At 41.7% G+C, this 20,984-nt stretch overlaps 1 protein-coding gene across 1 annotated transcript in view; it reads left to right on the forward strand.

Moving 5' to 3' along the window:
- Window positions 1–18,558, forward strand: part of immp2l (inner mitochondrial membrane peptidase subunit 2) — a 149,509-nt gene extending 130,951 nt beyond the window's left edge. Inside the window, 4 exon segments of the mRNA XM_070435304.1 lie at window positions 1,177–1,191; window positions 1,193–1,240; window positions 4,441–4,543; window positions 16,745–18,558. Coding sequence (XP_070291405.1) covers window positions 1,177–1,191; window positions 1,193–1,240; window positions 4,441–4,543; window positions 16,745–16,885 — 307 coding nt within the window. The 3' untranslated portion in view covers window positions 16,886–18,558.
- The last annotated feature ends 2,426 nt before the right edge of the window (window positions 18,559–20,984 follow it).

Below are 20,984 nucleotides of genomic sequence, written 5' to 3' on the forward strand. Positions count from 1 at the left end.
CACACACAGCCTCTCTAGAGACAGGCTAACCCCTGTTTAGCTTGCGGGCTCTGTTCAGCTGCTGGTAATTCTGATTGGCTGAACGGGCTGCCAATCAGTCATGATCCCCTGTATCCCTGAGGCAAAGGGGGGGGGGGGTGGAGGAGGAAGAGGGAGGAAGAGAGAGAGCAAATGTGTGTGTATGCGTGGTAGAGAGTGGGAGAAAGGGAGTGACAGTGTGTGTGTGGTGTGTGTGGGGGCCTCTATGTGACAGTCTGTGTGTTAAAGGGAGACTGAGGGAGAGGGAGAGCAGGGAGGGATGGAGAATGGATGTGGCTTCTTATTAAGACTGGCATTTCTGTTTGATTCTCTGGGCATTTGAAGGCACGTTTAACAAACTGCGGTTTCTGTGGGTCATTATTCAATGCCTTTGTGTAGACGTCCCTCATTTGGCCAGACACTCTGAACTGAAACACATTGTATCTCTGGCTCCTGGTTGCCTCACATTATCTATAAAACTGTGTGATGGAATAAAAGAATTTTGTCATTGTAATACTGTTGATCATGGCCTTGAACATCACGCCCAAGCGAGAGAGTGAAAAACGACAAATCTTTTCTAAATTACCCATTTTAGACTGATTTTGTGTCCAGAATGGGAATGCTATTGCTTTGTATGTCCTCAAAAGGACTGTCGTTGGTTGATATCAAATGAATCGTGTCCTCTGTTGGCTACTTAGAAGTATTTGTGGCTTGGAGAAGGTCATCGGCATGGCAGTAATGGTTGTAGAATTCATTAACTGAGCATTGCGGTATTACGGGTTATTAAGGGTTTATTATAAACATGAAGCGAATGAGCTCTCTACCATGGTGCTGCTATGTTGTGTTCCCCGGTGTGTGTTGAGGTCCACAATGTTGAGAGAGGGAGGGAGTCAGTGATGAAGGGAGGAGAGAATAAGATCCTGGTACTTGAACCCACCCAATACTCACTGCAGTAAGTCCGTTTCTCTGTCTGCTGGTGAGGAACACTGATTCCAGTTCAATCTAGTGTTGTGAATAGGGTCTTTTATTTATTTTTTGATGAAAGCGTGGAGTGAACAGGTCGCTACAGCACAGGGTTTATTGGTGCTATGAGCTGATGGATAAATATATCTCTTCATCATATATCTTAATTGATGTCATGTATCTTTATTGTTTCAGGTCTCCCAAGAACCCCCAAGAAGATCATCAAGGCGGTCATAGCCCTTGAGGGAGACTTCATCAAGTACGTACAGAATCCCCCCCCCCCCAATAGCTTTATCAAATCAAACTTACAACCCACGACACATTATACAGTAAAAACGAAACAAAAGGCAATAAAATAATGTAAAACAAAGGGTGTCTTAAAGGCCTATTCAGAGACTTCCTATGAGAAGACTACTGCTATAAGTAAACTCATTGTTTACTCAGGAATTTGAAGCTCTGTCTTAAACCTCTATTTCTTATCTACCAGCTTCAAATCTTCGGGTGCCACTACTCGTACCACAATGTCGCCATGTAAATCCCTCTGGCAACTATTTGTGACGGGTGCCGCTGAACAAATTACGAGTCACTTGTATTGCCTGGGAGGAGATAGATGAATAATTAACATGGGGGTTTGATGATTGCCTAAACTGGCTGAGGCTGGTGTGTGTGTGTGTGTGCATGTGTGTTAGCCTGCGGGCCCGCCATGCTATAAATCACAGCTATGGTTTTAATCTTGCTATGCACAGAGACTGTCTGCTCTGCCTGACACAGGAAGAGGCCTCTCAGCCAATTACAGCCCTCTGAGTGGTGTGTGTGTGTGTGTGTGTTTTTGCTATGTGTATCCCTCTGAACTGAGCCCCTCCTCAGAGATATAGAGGACCATTTCGGAGATTCATCTCCACACAATGATGGCTTACGGGACATAAATCGCGTTGCAATCGAATCACGGCTTTAAAAACCCCCAGAAAGCCCAAGTGTTACGCCACTGTATTGTCAGGGAAATTGTTGCTACGCTGTGTAAAGCTGATGACTGGAATGCATACATTGAGGGAAATGCGGAGTATATTCATGTGAGGTGTATGAGGAAGAGCTACCTCAAGATGGAGATTCTGGTGTTCGTAGAGGTACGGAACAACACAGTGCGGTGTGCCAGGCAGACTGTCAGACATGGCTGGTGGACAAGACTATGGCTGTGGGTCCCCATGTCCATGATAGCATACCGCTTAGGATGCATGTCCAACACATTTGATTCATTCGCAGTGGTATTATACCAGACACTCTCCTAACTACTGTATGTGTACCAGACACTCTCCTAACTACTGTATGTATACTTCCTAGTCTAGATAATGAAACGGAGCCTTTGACTTGACCTGCCCAATTCACCTCAGGCTTTTACACATCATCGTCGTCATTATCGTGTTTCATATGTCCATTTATCATGTGTATCTGTGCCCTATAGGTCTCCCGAGTGGCGCAGCGGTCTAAGGCACTGCATCGCAGTGCTAGAGGTGTCACTACAGACCCGGGTCGATCCCGGGCTGTATAACAACAGGCCYGGATTGGGAGTCCCATAGGGCGGCGCACAATTGGCCCAGCGTCGTCCGGGTTAGGGGAGGGTTTGGCCGGGATAGGCCGTCATTGTAAATAAGAATTTGTTCTTAACTGACTTGCCTAGTTAAACAAAGGTTAAATAACCTCCATCAAACCTCCCACTGTACCAGGCAGCTATTGTTTAAACCTACTACACTGAGAGGTAGAGAGTGCATAKATTTTTGACACAACTCAATGCTGAGAATCTGCCCAAACTCCTGAACGCACCCTAAACCCTTTGTAGCTGCTAGACACTGCCAGGCAGTGAGTCGCATACAAACATCATTAATACAGGGGTCTGTCTATTCGCTTTGAACTCTGTATATTCGCTTTGSRTTGCGTCCCAAATGGCACCCTARTTAGTGCACTACCMTTGARACAGACCCAACAAGCTCTGGTCAAAGTAGTGCACTATGTAGGGAATAGGGTTCCAGTTGGGATGTAACCTGTTCTGTTTTTGTCTTCCCACAAAACTCAAGACTGTTCTTTTTCCTGAGCATAGCCGGGGTAGTTGATTAGGTAACACTTTATAATAATGTTCATTAATAAACTATTTGATAAACTATTAATAAGTACGTAGTGTAAGCCCCATTGAATAATCATTTATTAATACATGTATATGAACACGGCTTATAAATAGATAACAAATGTCTCGTTAAAGTTACTATAAAGTTTTACTGCAAACTATTCTACTGTACAAATAAGATGMGGCCTATTTGTATTCTATGGGATATAATCACTAGATTTTGAAGTAGCCAGTATTTTGTTTTCGTATCGTTTGTGTTCAGATGCTGTATGTAGACGCCTGACCCCTGACATTTAAAAGTCACTGAACTTCAGTTTGCTGGAGAACAGACAGGGCAAAAGGTAGCCTAGCGTTTAGAGCGTTGGGCCAGTATCCGAAAGGTGGCAGGTTCGAATACAAGGTGACAAGGTGAAAAATGTGTTGATGTGCTCTTGAGCAAGGCACTTAACCTTAATTTGCTCCAGTGGCGCTATACTACTATGGCTGACCCTGTAAAACAACACATTTCACCACCTATCCGGTGTATGTGGCAATAAAAATAAAAAATCCCCCCAGCAGCAAAATCAATATTTTTGTCCAAGGTCTAAAGAGTAGTCATTTAGGCTCCTGTAACATTGCCCTGGAAAGGAATAGGAGAAGAATTGTCATTTAAAAAGTKATTTCTCCCGTAATTTACAATGTTCCTGAGATGAACCATGCATCAGGGCTCAGTCACAGCTAAGTGCACAGGAGATTGATGGTGTATACCAACCCTGTCCTCAAACCACAAAATAGTTGATTGAAGCTGAACTCGTCTGGAGGGGAACTGATCAGATAGAGGTTACGTGCCAAATGGACCCTATTCCCTAATATAGTGTGCTACTTTTGACCAGGGCCAATAGGGCTCTATATAGGGGATAGTGTGGCATTAAGGGACGCAACCAGAGACTAGACCTAAGGGAGTGTGCTGTCCTGTCCATATCTCGTTAGTCATTACACACAATGGATGTTTGTCTTCATCTGATTAGATTAGATTTTTGTCTACAAAATAGTCTAGTCTAAAGGGAGGATGACTGGCAGATGGATGATTTAGTAAAAAGGTAATGCACCATAATGAAACGAAAATGTCAATTTCCTTAATGCAGATGTAGATAGATTAACTTTATTCTCAATTCAAGTTTTGCCTTTTGTCTTGTCTAATTTCAATGTGTTTATTGTTGTTTTCAATTGATCCCGTAGATCAATCAATGTTAAAGACTGCCTTTCTTTCGTAGCTAGGTTCTGAAGTAAATTTGGCTTGTATTAACCTGGCTAATGCGTTTTATCCATGATCCAAACCTCCCGCCCTCCATTTCTCTCTGCAGGACGCTTGGCTATAAGAACCGCTATCTCAGGGTCCCTGATGGCCACTTTTGGATCGAGGGGGACCATCACGGCCACAGTCTGGACAGCAACAGCTTTGGACCGGTAAGCCACTTTTCTGCTCAGTCCTCTACTACTCAATGGGAATGGCACATGCCAGAGCCTTATACTTGGATATAAAAGACTTATATTTGCATATAAAAGCCTTATATTTGTATATAAGTATAAGGCTTTGGCCCATGCCATTGAAAAGCAAAGCACAGCTTGTCTGAGTCGTGTCCAGCTGCTCCACATTTGAACTCCAACAATGGGGCCTAAAAAGACCCTGGGAGTCCTTAAAAGGAAAATAATTGAATAGCCATGCGTTGGAGAACAAACCTGGGTTCTAAATTTGTCATTTTTGTGCTGCTTATTAAGACAAAGTTGTTCCCTTAGAGGAAAGAAACTCTGAACAGTTTCTCCATTATGGCAGGTAGGTACAGTCAGTGCTATTAATCTCTGGCAGGCCTCATTGGGCATGTGGGCCCGGCAGCCTCTCCTGCCTGTGGAGAAAGAAGGCTTAGCGTATTTCATTGTTGTATTTCCCATACATATCCTCATCCTTGTCGGGCAATAACAAATGTGTCTTGATAAGGGTCTGAAAGTAGTGACGAGGAGTGAGTGATCGGGCAGCGAGGCGCTCTGTGCCTTTTGGGTTTTGACAAAGTATTTCAGGGAGCTGTCATTGGATGGAGGAAGGAAGCAGCAGAGCCGAGTAGAGGCCAGGGAATTATCTATCTGTAGCATTCCAATCCTATAAAGAAACAACTTTGTACTTGACATTTAACTGGGTCAGCTGCTGGTTTGTGGAGGGATTTATTTTCTGAAGTTGGTTTTGGATGGTTCCATGTCAGTCAGTACTCTCTCTGTTGCTGGATCTGAACTTTGKATTATTTGGATAGAGTTTGGGTGGATTGGGGATGATTTTGTGGATGACATTATTGTAAGCAGTTTATCGGCCATGAACAGAATACTATAAGGGAACAGTTAATTTAAGGAAACAGTTTCCTCAACCCATTCCTCAACCCTCAACCCCCCCGTCTTATTATACCTAATTTCCCATTGGATCTACAAGCCCTCTGTAATGGTTATATGGTTACTTCTTATGTAGGCCTATACAGTGCGGTACTGTATGTATGCACTATGACCACTATTAGCTTATGCCTGCACGCTTATTAGGCCATCTCACCACCTCAATAAGAAATGCATTGGTCATACTGACATTGTCATTTGTGTTGTTTCCCAGTGCAGGCATGTGTGGCACGTTTTAAACGCATGAAAGCCATTGAGGGCATTGCAAAAACAGAGTTTTTATCCTAAACCAAATTGTTTAAATGACTAAATAATTTAACAGTGCACCAGAGGGGTATATAGACAGATGTGCCCAGGCTTTTCTGAAATTAGCTAGCTTCAGTTAGCTTCACATTCCAGCTCAGGCTTCATCTATATTACGACGGTGGATATTGCTCATTCGCCTGCCGCTAACTSTAGCAGGCTTGTAACTGTGCGTGCATATCGCACGCAGTGTTGCCAACCCCTCAGTAAGGAAAGTAGCTATTGGCTGTCCTACAATTCGCTTGAAGTCGCTAAATGARGTCATCACCTAATTTGCATAATTGACCATGTGCATGTAATTGTGATGGACGCTGTAGGAGAGAGGAATAACGTCGTGGGAGAGACAAAAAAGTGAGTAAAAAACACCCTAAATATGTTTAGAACTACAAATGAATTATTATTATTATTCCTCTCTCCTACAGCGTCCATCACAATTATATGCACATGGCCAATTATGCAAATTAGGTGAWGATGTCATTTAGCAACTTTTAGGACTGCCAATAGCTACTTTCCTTACTGAGGAGTTGGCAACACTGCCCAGGTGCAGCTTAGTTCTAAATCATTTGTTGACATTGAAATGACCTGTATCTGGCTAAAAGGTGAGCCACTTTCGTGGTACTTGTTATCCCGAGTTGAACTCAAGAGTTGACCAAAGTTACTTTGCTAACTCCTCAAACCAGGTACGTAATATACTTCTGTGGTACTTGCTACTGTGATTCCTGAAATGCAGAGCCTGTTGGAGTATTTTTAGAARCCGAAATTATACTTTTGTTACATTGTTTGCTAGCTCAGCTGATTAGCTAGCTAGCTAGCTCTCGGTCTCATTGACCACCAAATGTTGCTAGCGCTAGCTAGCCACTTGAAATGCAAGTTAGCTAGCTAAGTTAGCCATGTTATGAATACAACTCCCATCTGCTGTCATCATCAGGATACGATTTGAGCACACTAGTTAGCTAAAAAGTGGTTAGTAGCTTTGACTGCATGCTGACAGTGAATTCAGAGCCCTTCAGTGGTTAGCCACACTACAAACATAATTTTCCCATGTCCCCATGAAGCAATTGTAATAACAATCCACCACAACATACTGAGAGTTTCCTGATTAGCAAAGGGTAGTCTGTGTTTGATTTAATTGTGTATTAAAAACACAGTTTGAGTTCATTGTGAGGGGATTTCGCTAGTGGTTGAATAGGGAATTGGACTTCCCGGGAAAATGTTGTCCGGGGGMGCCTCCCGAGTGGCACAGTGGTCTAAGGCACTGCATCTCAGTGCTAGCTGTGCCACTAGAGATTCTGGGTTCGGTCGCAGCTGGCCGCGGCCGGGAAACCCATGGGGCGGCACACAATTGGCCCAGTGTCGTCCGGGTTAGGGGAGGGTTTGGCCTCCAGGGACATCCTTGTCCCATCGCACACTAGAGACTCCTGTGGCGGGCCGGGCACAGTGCACGCTGACACGGTCGCCAGGGTGCACYGTGTTTCCAGGTTAAGTGGACATTGTGTCAAGAAGCAGTGCGGGTACGGCTTGGTTGGGTTGTGTTTTGGAGGACGCACAGCTCTCTACCTTTGCCTCTCTCGAATCCATACAGGAGTTGCAGCGATGAGACAAGTATGTAACTACCAATTGGATACCAAGAAATTGGGGAGAAAATTGTAAAAATAAAAAAAATATGTTGTCCGATGTTGAAACAGTAACCAAGGGCTTCTGGGCTTAACGAACGGTCCATTTTATAATGTACAGTGCCTTCAGAAAGTATGCACACCTCTTGACCTTTTCCACAGTTTCTTGTGTTACAAGGTGAGATTTAATTGTCATTTTTTGTCAACGATCTACATAAAATACTATAGCTGTGTTCAAATACCCATACTACATATWTTTTTTKATTTTTTCTTTTATTTAACCTTTATTTAACTAGGCAAGTCAGTTAAGAACTAGGCTACCTGCAGCCCAGTATATGCTACYTACTATATATTATAGAGGTCGACCTAATCGGCATGGCCGATTAATTCGGGACGATTTCAAGTTTTCATAACAATCGGTAATTGGCCGATTACATTGCAAACCACGAGGAGACTATGTGGCAGGCTGTGACCACCTGTTACGCGAGTGCAGCAAGGAGCCAAGGTAAGTTGCTAGCTAGAATTAAACTTATCTTATAAAAAACAATCAATCTTAACATAATCACTAGTTAACTACACATGGTTGATGATATTACTAGTTTAACTAGCTTGTCCTGCGTTGCCTATAATCAATGCGGTGCCTGTTAATTTATCATCGAATCACAGCCTACTTCGCCAAACAGGTGATGATTTAACAAGCGCATTCGCGAAAAAAGCACAATCGTTGCACCAATGAACCTAACCATAAACATCAATGCCTTGCTTAAAATCAATACACAAGTATCTTTTTTTTAAACCTGCATATTTAGTTAAAAGAAATTCATGTTAGCAGGCAATATTAACCAGGGAAATTGTGTTGCTTCTCTTGCGTTCAGTGGCAAGCAGAGTCAGGGTATATGCAGCAGTTTGGGCCGCCTGGCTCGTTGCGAACTGTGTGTACCATTTCTTCCTAACAAAGACCGTAATTATTTTGCCAGAATTTTACATAATTATGACATAACATTGACGGTTGTGCAATATAACAGCAATATTTAGACATAGGGTTGCCACCCGTTCGATAAAATACGGAACGGTTCCGTATTTCACTGAAAGAATAAATGTTTTGTTTTCGAAATGAATAGTTTCCGGATTTGACCATATTAATGACCTAAGGCTCGTATTTCTGTGTGTTATTATATTATAATGAAGTCTATGATTTGATATTTGATAGAGCAGTCTGACTGAGCGGTGGTAGGCAGCAGCAGGCTTATAATCATTCATTCAAACAGCACTTTCCTGCGTTTGCCAGCAGTTCTTAGCACAGCGCTGTTTATGACTTCAAGCCTCCCGAGATTAGGCTGGCAATACTAAAGTGCCTATAAGAATATCCATAATCAAAGGTAGATGAAATATAAATGGTATAGAGAGAAATAGTCCTATAATTCCTAATAAACTACAACCTAAACTTCTTAACTGGGAATATTGAAGACTCTGTTAAAAGGAACCACCAGCTTTCATATGTTCTCATGTTCTGAGCAAGGAACTTAAACGTTAGCTTTTTTACATGGTAAATATTGCACTTTTACTTTTCTCCAACACTTTATTTTTGATTATTTAAATCAAATTGAACATGTTTCATTATTTATTTGAGACTAAATAGATTTTATTTATGTATTATATTAAGTTAAAATAAAAGTGCTCATTGTTCATTTAGTATTGTTGTAATTGTCATTTATTACAAATATATATATATATATAATATTATATATATAACGGCCGATTAATCGGTATCGGCTTTTTTTGGTCCTCCAATAATCGGTATCGGCGTTGAAAAATCATATTTGGTCGACCTCTACTTTGTATGCATCTCTGTTTGTGGAGTAAAGGTGGTCTACAGTTTTCTTCCCTCTGGTTGCACATGTGACATGCTGGTAGAAATGGGGTKAAARGGATTTAAGTTTGCCTGCATTAAAGACCCTGGCCACTAGGAGCGCCACTTCTGGATTAGCATTTTCTTGTTTGCTTAGGGCTTTATACAGCTCGTTGAGTGCGATCTTAGTGCCAGCATCAGTTTGTGGTGGTAAATAGACGGCTACAAAGAATACAGATGAGAACTCTTGGTAGATAATGTGGTCTACAGCTTATCATGASGTACTCTACCTCAGGCGAGTAACACCTCGAGACTACTTTAATATTAGACATTGCGCACCAGCAYGCATTGACAAATACACCCCCGCCCCTCGTCTTACCAGACATAGTTGCTCTGTCCTGCCGYTGCASGGAAAACCCAGCCAGSTSTATATTATCCATGTCGTCGTTCAGCCACGACTCGGTGAAACATAAGATGTTCCCGTTTTTAATGCCCTGTTGGTAGGATAGTCTCGACCGTAGATCGAGTTTGTTTTCCAGTGATTGCCAATAGAATGGATGGTAGTGGCGATTTACTCACTTATCTCCGAATCCTGACCTTCTCCCTCTGTATCTCCGCCTTTTCTTCACGCGAATGACGGGGATTTATGTCCAGAAGCTCTTTTTGGTCATAAGAGACGGTAGCAGCAACTTTATGTACAAAATAAGTTAAACAATGTGAAAAAATAGAACAAAATAGAACAGTTGGTTAGGGGCCCGTATAACGGCAGCCGTCCCCTCCGGCGCCGTTATAGGGTATTGTGTGTAGGCTTGTGACCAAAAAATCTCAATTGAATCCANGCCGTTATAGGGTATTGTGTGTAGGCTTGTGACCAAAAAATCTCAATTGAATCCATTTTAAATTCAGGCTGTAACACAACACAATGTGGAACAAGTGAAGGGGTGTGAATACTTTCTGAAGGCATAAAAATATATATTTTTGGGTGAAATGTAAATCCTGTCTTGATTTACATTTCACAGAAAGTGTGTTCCACTGACGTGAAAGGTTCTTTGTTACTAAAATATACGTGGAACAACCAGAGGAAGAAATGTTCCAAATTTCTGTTGTGTTGACTTAATTTGATATGGGTGCTCTGAACCTTGTTTTGCTCCTAAATATAATTATATTTCTCACTAGGAAGTGAATTAACATGCCTCTCAGTAAAGCGCTTACCTGCCACTCCCTCGCTTTCTTTCTTTCTCTCTCTTCTATCCCTCTCTTCCTCTGTCTCTTCTGTCCCTCTTTCTTCTCTCTCTCCAACCCCCCCTTCTTCTCTTTCTCTCCCCCCTCTCTCTTTCTCTCGCTCTCTCTCTTTCGCTTTGTAATTTATACTTGTCTAAAACCCCATAGGCTCTTTGGGCTCCCTGGAGAGCCAGGTGCTGTATAAAGTGCTGCGTGAGATGAAGTCGCTGAGTGAGCTGTCAGGTTGGATAGACCTAAACAAATATCACAGTCATACCTTTTGCCAAAATCAGATTATGTCTTGTAGCTTGAAATATGCTGAATGCCTGAAATGGCGTTCAACGGTTGCTTTGCATACAGGTTTTGGGAGTACAAACAACAAAAATAAATGTAACTTTATTGTATTGCGGGGCTTCAATGTCTTACTCTTTTCCAGGTCACAGATTTCTCAGCGGCATTTYAAATGACATTTAAAACTAAAATCTAAAAAGCAAGCATATTCGTCGTCCAGATCAAGTCAATAAATGGCATAGTGGTTATCACCCACCCAACAACAGCAATAAGCTTGTGAGTTGTGTACCAAATCCATTCCTATATGACAACCTTTAGTGGCTCTTTTCTTACTCCCAGTCTCTAAACTAAGCCTTCTGAGGAAGGAGGGAGAAGTGTTGGTATRCTGGAGCCATTTGTCAGATACTCCTGATGTCTTCAAGGCCGTAGCACTCATTTCTCTTGTGTGAGGGACCGAGTGGACAAGCTAGTTTAGCCTTCTACYCTCCCTCGCCTCACTCCCACAGCCTTGAAATGTTATTTGAAGATTATATTGTGTATTTATGAAAGCCTTGGCATCTGTCTCCAGTCCTTTGTGTGTCGTTTTTTTTTTAATGCAACTAAACACCTTGCTTTTGTCTTTCTATATCATTATCCCAAAATGGCTGATTGATACAGTGCCTTCAAAGTATTCATACCCCTTGACTTATTCCTCATTTTGTTGTCTTACAGCCTGAATTCAAAATGGATTAAATAGATAAACACAAATTTAGAAATGTTTGCGAGTTAATTGAAAATGGGGAATTGGGATTCCTGGGAAAATGTTGTCAGAGGTTGCAACAGTAACCAAGGGGGTCGAGCTTAGTGAGGGGTCTCTCTCTCCCCTCTTTCTCTTCTCTCCCCTCTCTTTCCCTGCTCTCTCTCTCTCGCGCTCCCGTCTGTCCTCTCTTATTCCTCCCTCTGCTCTCTCCCGTCCGTCCTCTTATTCCTCCCTCATTTACCCTCTCTCTCCTTCTTCCCTCTGTCCCCATGTCATCTCTCTCTCCCTCCTCTCACCCACCTTTGTCTGTTGACTCTRTCCCCTCCTTCATCACCCTCTCCCTCCCTCCTTCACCCTATCCATTTCTTTCTCCCCCTCCCTCACTCTCCCCCTTGTCTCCCTCCTCCCCCCTCCATTCTCTCTCCTTCATTCCCTCCCTCCCTGTCTTCTCATTTCTATCCTCTTTCCCACCTCCAAAGACAGGATATTGACACAGGCAGACAGGCAACACAGACAGACAGACATAAACACATACAGTTTTAAGTCAACCCCCCCCCAAAATGGAGCAATATCTCCTTCTGAATTAATTCTAACAAGGCTCTTGGTTTCTAGAACTGCAAGACCATTGTATCCAATGGAGGTAAAYAATGCTTAAAATGCTTTTGCGTCGATTGACTTCAAATTTTATTTGGCGGGTCATGKCGGTCCCTCGGTCTGCAGGAAGAGAATGAAGCACCATGTTGAGGATGAATTAAGCCATTTCCTGTTGCCGCAGTAAGCTGAACCTCAACACAGGAGAGCATCCGTATAAGGTCACGATGGGTTGTGTGGAAGGACGGTTAGCTAGCTCAATTGCAGTCCACAGGGGGCGTCATGGTTATGTGAGGGCTGTAGGTAATTATTTCCAATGGGAAAAAGGCCTTGTTCTCTGTGGGACCTAGTTTTCACTTTGAAGAGTTGAAATTGGTTGACACTCATCATTTCCCATTGACTGGAAATGTATTGACATACGGATCAAGCCTGTGACCCTCATATTTTCCCATTGAATGCAATGGATTGACGTAAGTGTCAATTGGTTGAAACTCATATTTTCCCATTGAATGCAATGGATTGACGTAAGTGTCAATTGGTTGAAACTCCTATTTTCCCATTGAATGCAGTGTAGGGAAACGTTTTGAATGGACATATGCCTACAGGAGGAATCAGCAAACTCAGTCACGCACACCCCTGTAAATGCACCCGTCAATCAAAGCCGCCGGCGTGTGTCAGACACAAGCAAATATTTCTCCTTTCCTTAAAAATGTGTTTTAAAACAATCTAGGCCTACCTTATGTTTTCAAGAAAGTAGGCTACAATATAATGAATCGACAAGTAAGGTATGAAGGGGATGGTTTATACTATGAAGATTAAATTGACTATCATTCAAATAGAACCAAGTAAAAGKAACATGTCCATAGCCTATTTATCAGTGACACTGATTACTGAGGGGGGAGGGTGTTGGAAAGATTGTTCAAGTACTGTGAGGAACTATTACAATTTGAATGGATGTTTAAAAAAAAAAAAAAATTATATATATGTATAAACGGACTTCGTTGACTTACTGCACRGTGTGATGTGAAGGAAAGAAATGACTGAAGCCCGGCTCATTAGACCAACGACATGGGCACTTTCCTACATTTTGACATTTGTGAGAAGCAGGCCAGGTGCTTCTGTGTGTGCTCAGGCGCGAGTGCACTCCATCAACATTAACAGGGCAGATAAACCAGACCCATTGCTCACATGGAGCGTGTAAATGATGGTATGAAATAAACCGAGACTTGTTTCTCACAAGMGTCTCAGGTTGTGAACTCTGCAAACAATGTTTCCACTCCCGAGAATGCGAATGGTATGGGACTGTAATTAATACATGCATTAAGAGAAATGAATGTAACCAAATGACAGGGAATAATGGTCAATTGTCTGTTTTACAAATGGTTGGCTACGGCATGGACATTCATAAAAGTTCATTGRGAGCCGACACTGTATAGCCTAGGCTACTGTTTTACTTTGCAGGGATAGGAGGGTAGRGTACCGGCTGGGCCTGATCAGCGTTGATTAGTGTATGCAGTCTGTATCAAATTATACTATGCCAGGTTTGAGAGAATTGTCCATTTGACAGAACATTAGTGCATTATAGGCCTCAGAGCCTGAACAACCTTGTCAACTGCTGTTTATACATAATTAATGAATAGTCAGACACATCCAACCTTTTTAAAGACCAATTTATTTATTTGCTAMCAAGCAATGAAAACATGCATTGTATAAAATCAAGTTTTTACTGAAATGCCACAGCCTATAGCGCTCTACACCCCAGTGCATCTAGCGATTAGCTGCTCAAGCATCAAAGGACAGTTGGAGAGAGGAGGCGATGTAGGAAGTTTCATAGACAGACTAAGTTACCAAAACAATTTAATCATTAAACACTCCTGCTATTAGGAAATGTTTTTTTTTTTTTTATCCTAAAATTAATGTAGGTAGGCCTATTTTTAAAGGGGTTTGACAGTTATTTTATAATCATGATGGTCTTCATCCACAACCATCAGTTACTAGATAATTCAGTCACAGCCCCAGTMCCACCCAGCGCAGCAGCAGCCCAGCAGGGTGATGGAAGGGAGATCTCCCCCCCCCTTCAGTCTCTGGCTGGGTGCCATTTGGGACACGACCTTTGTCTCTTCTTGCCTCCTCGCCTCTCCTCTGTGGAATTGAAGTGTTTATGCTGGCTGCTGTGAGGGGAAATTACACTCTGATCCCCAGGCCAGGGCTCAACTCTAAAGCTCTCCTCTCACAATGTGCTGCTGCAAGGGGAGATGACTTGATTTACACTGAACAAAAATATAAACGCAACAATTTAAGAAGATTTTACTATTACAGTTCATATAAGGAATCAATCAACGGAAATAAATTAKTTAGGCCCAAATGTATGGATTTCACATGACTGGGAATACAGATATGCATCTGTTGGTCACGGATACCTTTTTTTTTTAAAGTAGGGACGTGGATAAAAAAAAGTCTCTGGTGTGACCACCATTTGCCTCATGCAGCGCGGCACATCACCTTCGCATAGACTTGATCAGGCTGTTGATTGTGMTCTGTGGAATGTTGCCRCACTCCTCTTCAATTGCTGTGCGAAGTTTCTGAATATTTGTATTTATTTATTTCACCTTTATTTATATTGGCGGGAACTGGAACACACTGTCGTACACGTCGATCCAGAGCATCCCAAACCTGCTCAATGGGTGACAATGTCTGGTGAAGCTTCCAGGAATTGTGTACAGATCCTTGCGACAAGGGGCAGTGCATTTTCATGCTGAAACGTGAGGTGATGGCGGCGGATCAATAGCACGACAAKGGGCCTCAGGATCTCGCCACGGTATCTCTGTGCATTTAAATTGCCATCGATAAAATGCAATGGTGTTTGTTGTCCGTAGCTTATGCCTGCCCATACCATAACCCCACCATCACCATGAAGCACTCTGTTCACAACYTTGACATCAGCAAACCACTCGCCCACACGACGCCATAGCTGCTGTCTGACATATATGTGCAAACTGTTCTGAACTGGGAAGCAGAAACCGGGATCCATCCGTGAAGAGCACACTTCTGTGGAGTTCCTGGGCTGGCGATGTGGAGTTCCTGGGCTGGCTTGGTTACACATGGTTTGCGGTTGTGAGGCCGGTTGGACTTACTGCCAAATTCTCTAAAATAACATCGGAGGCTGCTCATGGCAGAGAAATTATTAGATTCTCTGGCAACAGCTCTGGTGGACATTCCTACAGTCAGCATGCCAATTACACGCTCCTTCAAAACTTGAGACATTTGTGGCATAGTGTTGTGACAAAACTGCACATTTTAGAGTGGCCTTTTATTGTTCCCAGCACAAGGTGCACCTGTGTAATGATCATGCTGTTTAATCAGCTTCTTAAAATGCCACACCTMTCAGGTGGATGGATGATCTTGGCAAAGGAGATATTCTCACTAACGGGGATGTAAACAAATTTATACACAAAATTTGAAAGAAATCAGCTTTTTGTACATATGTTAAATGTATAGCATCTTTTTATTTCAGCTAATGAAGCATGTGACCAACACTTTACATGTTGCGTTTATATTTCTGTTCAGTGTATTAGGGGAATATTGAKGGAAGGTTCTGTAATGGAATGGCACTGTACTGGATCTCTGTCTGTTGTATATTATGTCTGGTAGTACAATATATTTGGAAATACTGACCAAATTGATTTCATTATTTTTCTGTGCCAATACCCGGGAATGAAGCATGGGGACCAAATTGATTTTTAATGGAATATTACTTAATCTATTTATCAGCCAGGAACTAGTGTAGTTCAATTGAAGTAGAGAAGAAGAATATACGAATCCATTAATTTCATTGTATTTCAATCTTGACATGCCAGAATTAAGGTATTGTATTGGTAGTTTAAATGTTTTTTTCAATTATCCATGGCCAGAGGGCCTATGTTGTGTTGACATCACCCCCCAGGACATGTWTTACCAAGGGAGCCAATCAGAAAGGCCTCCTCCTCTATCTGAGTCTGAAAAGGCACCCTATATCGTAGTGTGCTATTTAGGGAATAGGGTGCCATTTCGTACTCACTGAGCAAGCCCAGAGGCATGAGCCAAACTCAYCCTTACCTTCAAGAAGGACAGAATAATTGTGTTTCTCGTTTGTAAACAACAGGCCTTTTGAAAGATAAGCTTCATTAATAGCAGTTGATATTGGTCCGTGTGTTTTGTGCTAACCGCTTAATTGACATAGACGTGATTGTCTGGGATAACAATAACTAACCTTTGCAGTCGGTCCAACATTTGTTGGTTTTAATGTGCATATTAAAGTTTATTATATTAAAGTTTATTATTACATATTAAAGTTTATTTAACTTATGTCGTGACGTCACAGCTAAAAAATAATTCAATAAATTCCTTCTTTAAAAAATTTACTTTTTTTTTTATTAGAATCATTTTTATTAGAATTAGTTTCCATGTTATATTTGTCTTGAAAAAGAAGACCAGCACACTTCACAATGGACAAGTTTCGTCCATCAAGCCTTCTGCAGCCATGTTATTAACACCATGGAACTGCCCCTTTATTCTAATGATCACTTAGAATGAGCGATAGTATCATAGTTCTTTGACCAGGGTCTTCTCCTCCCTCTTCCTCTCCGCAGGTGTCTCTGGGGTTGGTCCACGGCCGTGCCTCCCACATCATCTGGCCACCCAATCGGTGGCAGAGGATCGAGCCGTCCCTCCCCCCTGAGCGGAAGCCCTTGTTGAACTGGCACGGGGACACAACAGAGGAGGAGGACTGAGGAGAGGCTCATGGCTCTATACATACTGTACCTACCTACACTCTCTCTCTCTCTCTGTCATACAGTACATGTGAAAATGTCATAATCCTTTGATGTGGCACAGTTATTATATCTCTTTGTTGTTGAGAAGCTGAATATGTCAATGGATCAGATACCCATTACCCATACAGTTGCGGCCAAATATATTGGCACCCTTYCACTTTTCTTAAATAATTGCCTATTTCTTCTACAATAAGTTGAAAAATGAAAAATAAAGTTTGGTCTCCACACCTTGTTTTTGGGATATTCAACATTGCAGAACCTATTTTATTTTTGTAAATATAAGTTTAACATTTTTATTTAAAAAATAAAGACCAATGGCATGGACACAATTATTGGCACCCCGGAGCTAGTACTTGGTTGCACAGCCTTTGTCCAAGATAATAGCCAAGAAATGCTTCTTGTAGCCATCATGAGCTTGCTGCACATTTCTACTGTTTTCACCTCTCGCCATATGTTATGGATGTGATTCAGACCTGGACTCTTCACTGGCCACTCCAGAACAGATTGAACCCTGAACCTTTCCAGGGTTYTTTCTATGTATGTTTGGGGTTGTTGTCCTACTGTGGAAGACAGTTTTTGGACACTGGGTTGAACATTGCACTCCAAAACACCCTTGATAATCTGCTGATTTCATGTCTTGCACACATTCAAGGCGCCCAGTACCAGAGGCAGCAAAGCAACCCCACATCATTATTGAACCTCCTCCATAATTGATTTTAGTCGTTGGTAAACATAGGAAGACCCCACTGCTGAAGGAGACAAGTAAGCCTGATTGAACTTCTCAAAAACCCACCTAAACAAGGCTAACTCCTGGGGGGTAATGCTCTGTGGACCAATGAAACAAAATTGGAGTTCTTTGGCAATACAGATCAGCGTTTGGTATACTGGCCTCCAATGAAGCATTCAATGAAAAAAGAACCCTCCCTACAGTGAAAGATAAGGGAGGTTTGATAATGCTGTGGTGTTGCTTTGCTGGTACTGGGGACCTTGACCGTGCACAATGACATGAAATCAGCAGATGATCAGGTTTGTTGTGGTCCAACCCAGTGTCCAAAAGCTGGGTCTCCATTGAAGGTTGTGTCTTCCAGCAGGACAATGACCCCAAATGCACATCAAAAAGCACCTGGGAATGGTTAAGAAGAGATGTTGGACTGTTCTGGAGTGGCCAGCGAAGAATACAGATCTGAATTACATCCAAAAGCTACAGCGAGGTCCAATATGGCGAGCTGTTGGTAAAGGGCACCCATCAAATATTGAATAATTACAGCAGTTTGCTTCTGAAAATTGCTAGTAGAAAGGTACAGAAAGCTCATTGATGGTTACAAGAAGTGTGTGTCTACAGTTATCTTGGCCAAAGGTTGTGCAAGTACTAGCTACAAAATGCCAATTATTTTGTCCATGCCATTTGTCTTTGTTTTCTACATTAAAATTGTAAATTGTATGTTTACAAAAATAAAATAGTTCTGCAATATTGAAAATCTAATAAGTTGACAAAACATTTTTTTTTATGTCAACTTATTTTAGAAGAAATAGGGAATTATTTAAGAAAAGTATGAAACTGTGGCCAATTGTAAAAATAAATAATAATAATAAAAAAAACATTTTGCAACCATGTTATGTGAACAACTGAACGCTGAGATATATATGTGTGTTGTGTTATCCAGAATTTCAGACTAGTGCAGTACCATGTTATTAAATGTATGAAAGATCAACTAAACTGGCTGGGCTTTGAAGGAGCCTGTGGCATGAAAGGCTGATTGAAACTACCTGGATTTATAGATTGAACAGTGTGAAGTCAGAAGTTTACATACACTTAGGTTGGAGTCATTTAAACTCGTTTTTCAACCACTCCACCAAATGTCTTGTTAATAAACTATAGTTTGCAAGTCGGTTATTAGTAATTTTTCAACAATTGTTTTACAACAGATTAATTCACTGTATTACAATTCCAGTGGGTCAGAAGTTTACATACATTAAGTTGACTGTGCCTTTAAACAGCTTGGAAAATTCCAGAAAATAATGTCATGGCTTTAGAAGCTTCTAATTGGCTAATTGACTTAATTTGAGTCAATTGGAGCTGTTACCTGTGGATGTATTTCAAGGCCTACCTTCAGACTCAGTGCCTCTTGCTTGATATCAAGGGAAAATCAAATGAAATCAGCCAAGACCTTGGAGCAATTTCCAAATGCCTGAAGGTACCACGTTCATCTGTACAAATAAAAGTATGCCAGTATAAACACCATGGGACCACGCAGCCATCATACCGCTCAGGAAGGAGACACGTTCGTTCTCCTAGAGATGTACGTACTTTGGTGCGAAAGTGCAAAATCAATCCCAGAACAACAGCAAAGGGCCTTGTGAAGATGCTGGAGGAAACAGGTACAAAAGTATCTATATCCACAGTAAAACGAGTCCTATATCGACATAACCTGAAAGGCCGCTCAGCAAGGAAGAGAGCCACTGCTCCAAAACCGCCATAAGAGCCAGACTACGTTTGCAACTGCACATGGGGACAAAGACTGTACTTTTTGGAGAAATGTCCTCTGTCTGATGAAACAAAAATGGAACTGTTTGGCCATAGTGACCATCGTTATGTTTAGAGGAAAAGGGTGAGGCTTGCATGCCGAAGAACATCATCCCAAACCGGTGAAGCGGGGGTGCAGCATCATGTTGTGGGGGTGCTTTGCTGCAGGAGGGACTGGTGCACTTCACAAAATAGATGGCATCATGAGGCAGGAAAATTATGTGGATATATTGAAGCAACATCTCAAGACATCAGTCAGGAAGTTTAAGCTTGGTCACCAATGGGTCTTCCCAATGGACAATGACCCCAAGCATACTTCCAAAGTTGTGGCAAAATGGCATAAGGACCACAAAGTCAAGGTATTGGAGTGGCCATCACAAAGCCCTACCTCAAATCCTATAGAGAATTTGTGGGCAGAACTGAAAAAGCGTGTGCGAGCAAGGAGGCCTACAAACCTGACTCAGTTACACCAGCTCTGTCAAGAGGAATGGGCCAAAATTCACCCAACTTATTGTGGGAAGCGTGTGGAAGGCTACCCAAGTAGCCAAGTTAAACAATTTAAAGGCAATGCTACCAAATACTAATTGAGTGTATGTAAACTTCTGACCCACTGGGAATGGAATGAAAGAAATAAAATCTGAAATAAATAATTCTCTCTATTATTCAGACATTTCATTCTTAAAATAAAGTGGTGATCCTAACTGACCTAAAACAGGAAATTTTTACTAGGATTAAATGACCGGAATTGTGAAAAACTGAGTTTAAATATATTTGGCTAAGGTGTATGTAAACTTCCGACTTCATATTTGATAATTACTTGAAACATGGCCTACATCAGTGATGTGCGGTGAAGTTATCATCAAAGCCAGATTTACTCAGAAATMAACCTTGATGATGCCCAAGTTCACCATACAGCAGATAGCTCCAACAACCAGAGTTGTTAGGCTATTAACCGAAATTGACAAATATTTCCACCATATATAAATAACAATGTAGCCAAGATACACAAGCGATAGCGGCATATTTCATATCATCTGACAAAATGACACAGTGTGTGTGTCAGCTCAGCCATAGCATCCACAGTTATAACTGATATGTGGCACTAAAATACCAATATGGACACATTTCATCAGAATAATTTGCAACGCGAACTTCATAGCCTTTCACAATGGATTTACAATTCTTCCAATGCACAGGTAAACACACACACACACACATAATGAAACTGTGAAATATTATTACACACATATATAATCAATAAGGTTGCAATTCAATTTCCATATCAACAATCGAAATGACTGATAAATGCAGTTCAAAACTTGTGTCTCATCAAAACGAAATTCAAGCTTGATAAATCGAATGCATCATTCGGATGTTGTTTGTAAATCCAAACCATACAGCTAGACCGCTTTAGGAAATTCAATGCACATACTAAAGACACTAAAGTATAGGCAATGGTCGATGAAAATCTTTCGCTCATATGATAGCCTACAGGTTAACTCCATGGTGCTGAATGGACAGCAGCCCTATTCT

This window comes from Salvelinus sp. IW2-2015, linkage group LG26 (genome assembly GCF_002910315.2).
Source record: "Salvelinus sp. IW2-2015 linkage group LG26, ASM291031v2, whole genome shotgun sequence".
In the NCBI taxonomy this organism is placed as follows: domain Eukaryota; kingdom Metazoa; phylum Chordata; class Actinopteri; order Salmoniformes; family Salmonidae; genus Salvelinus; species Salvelinus sp. IW2-2015.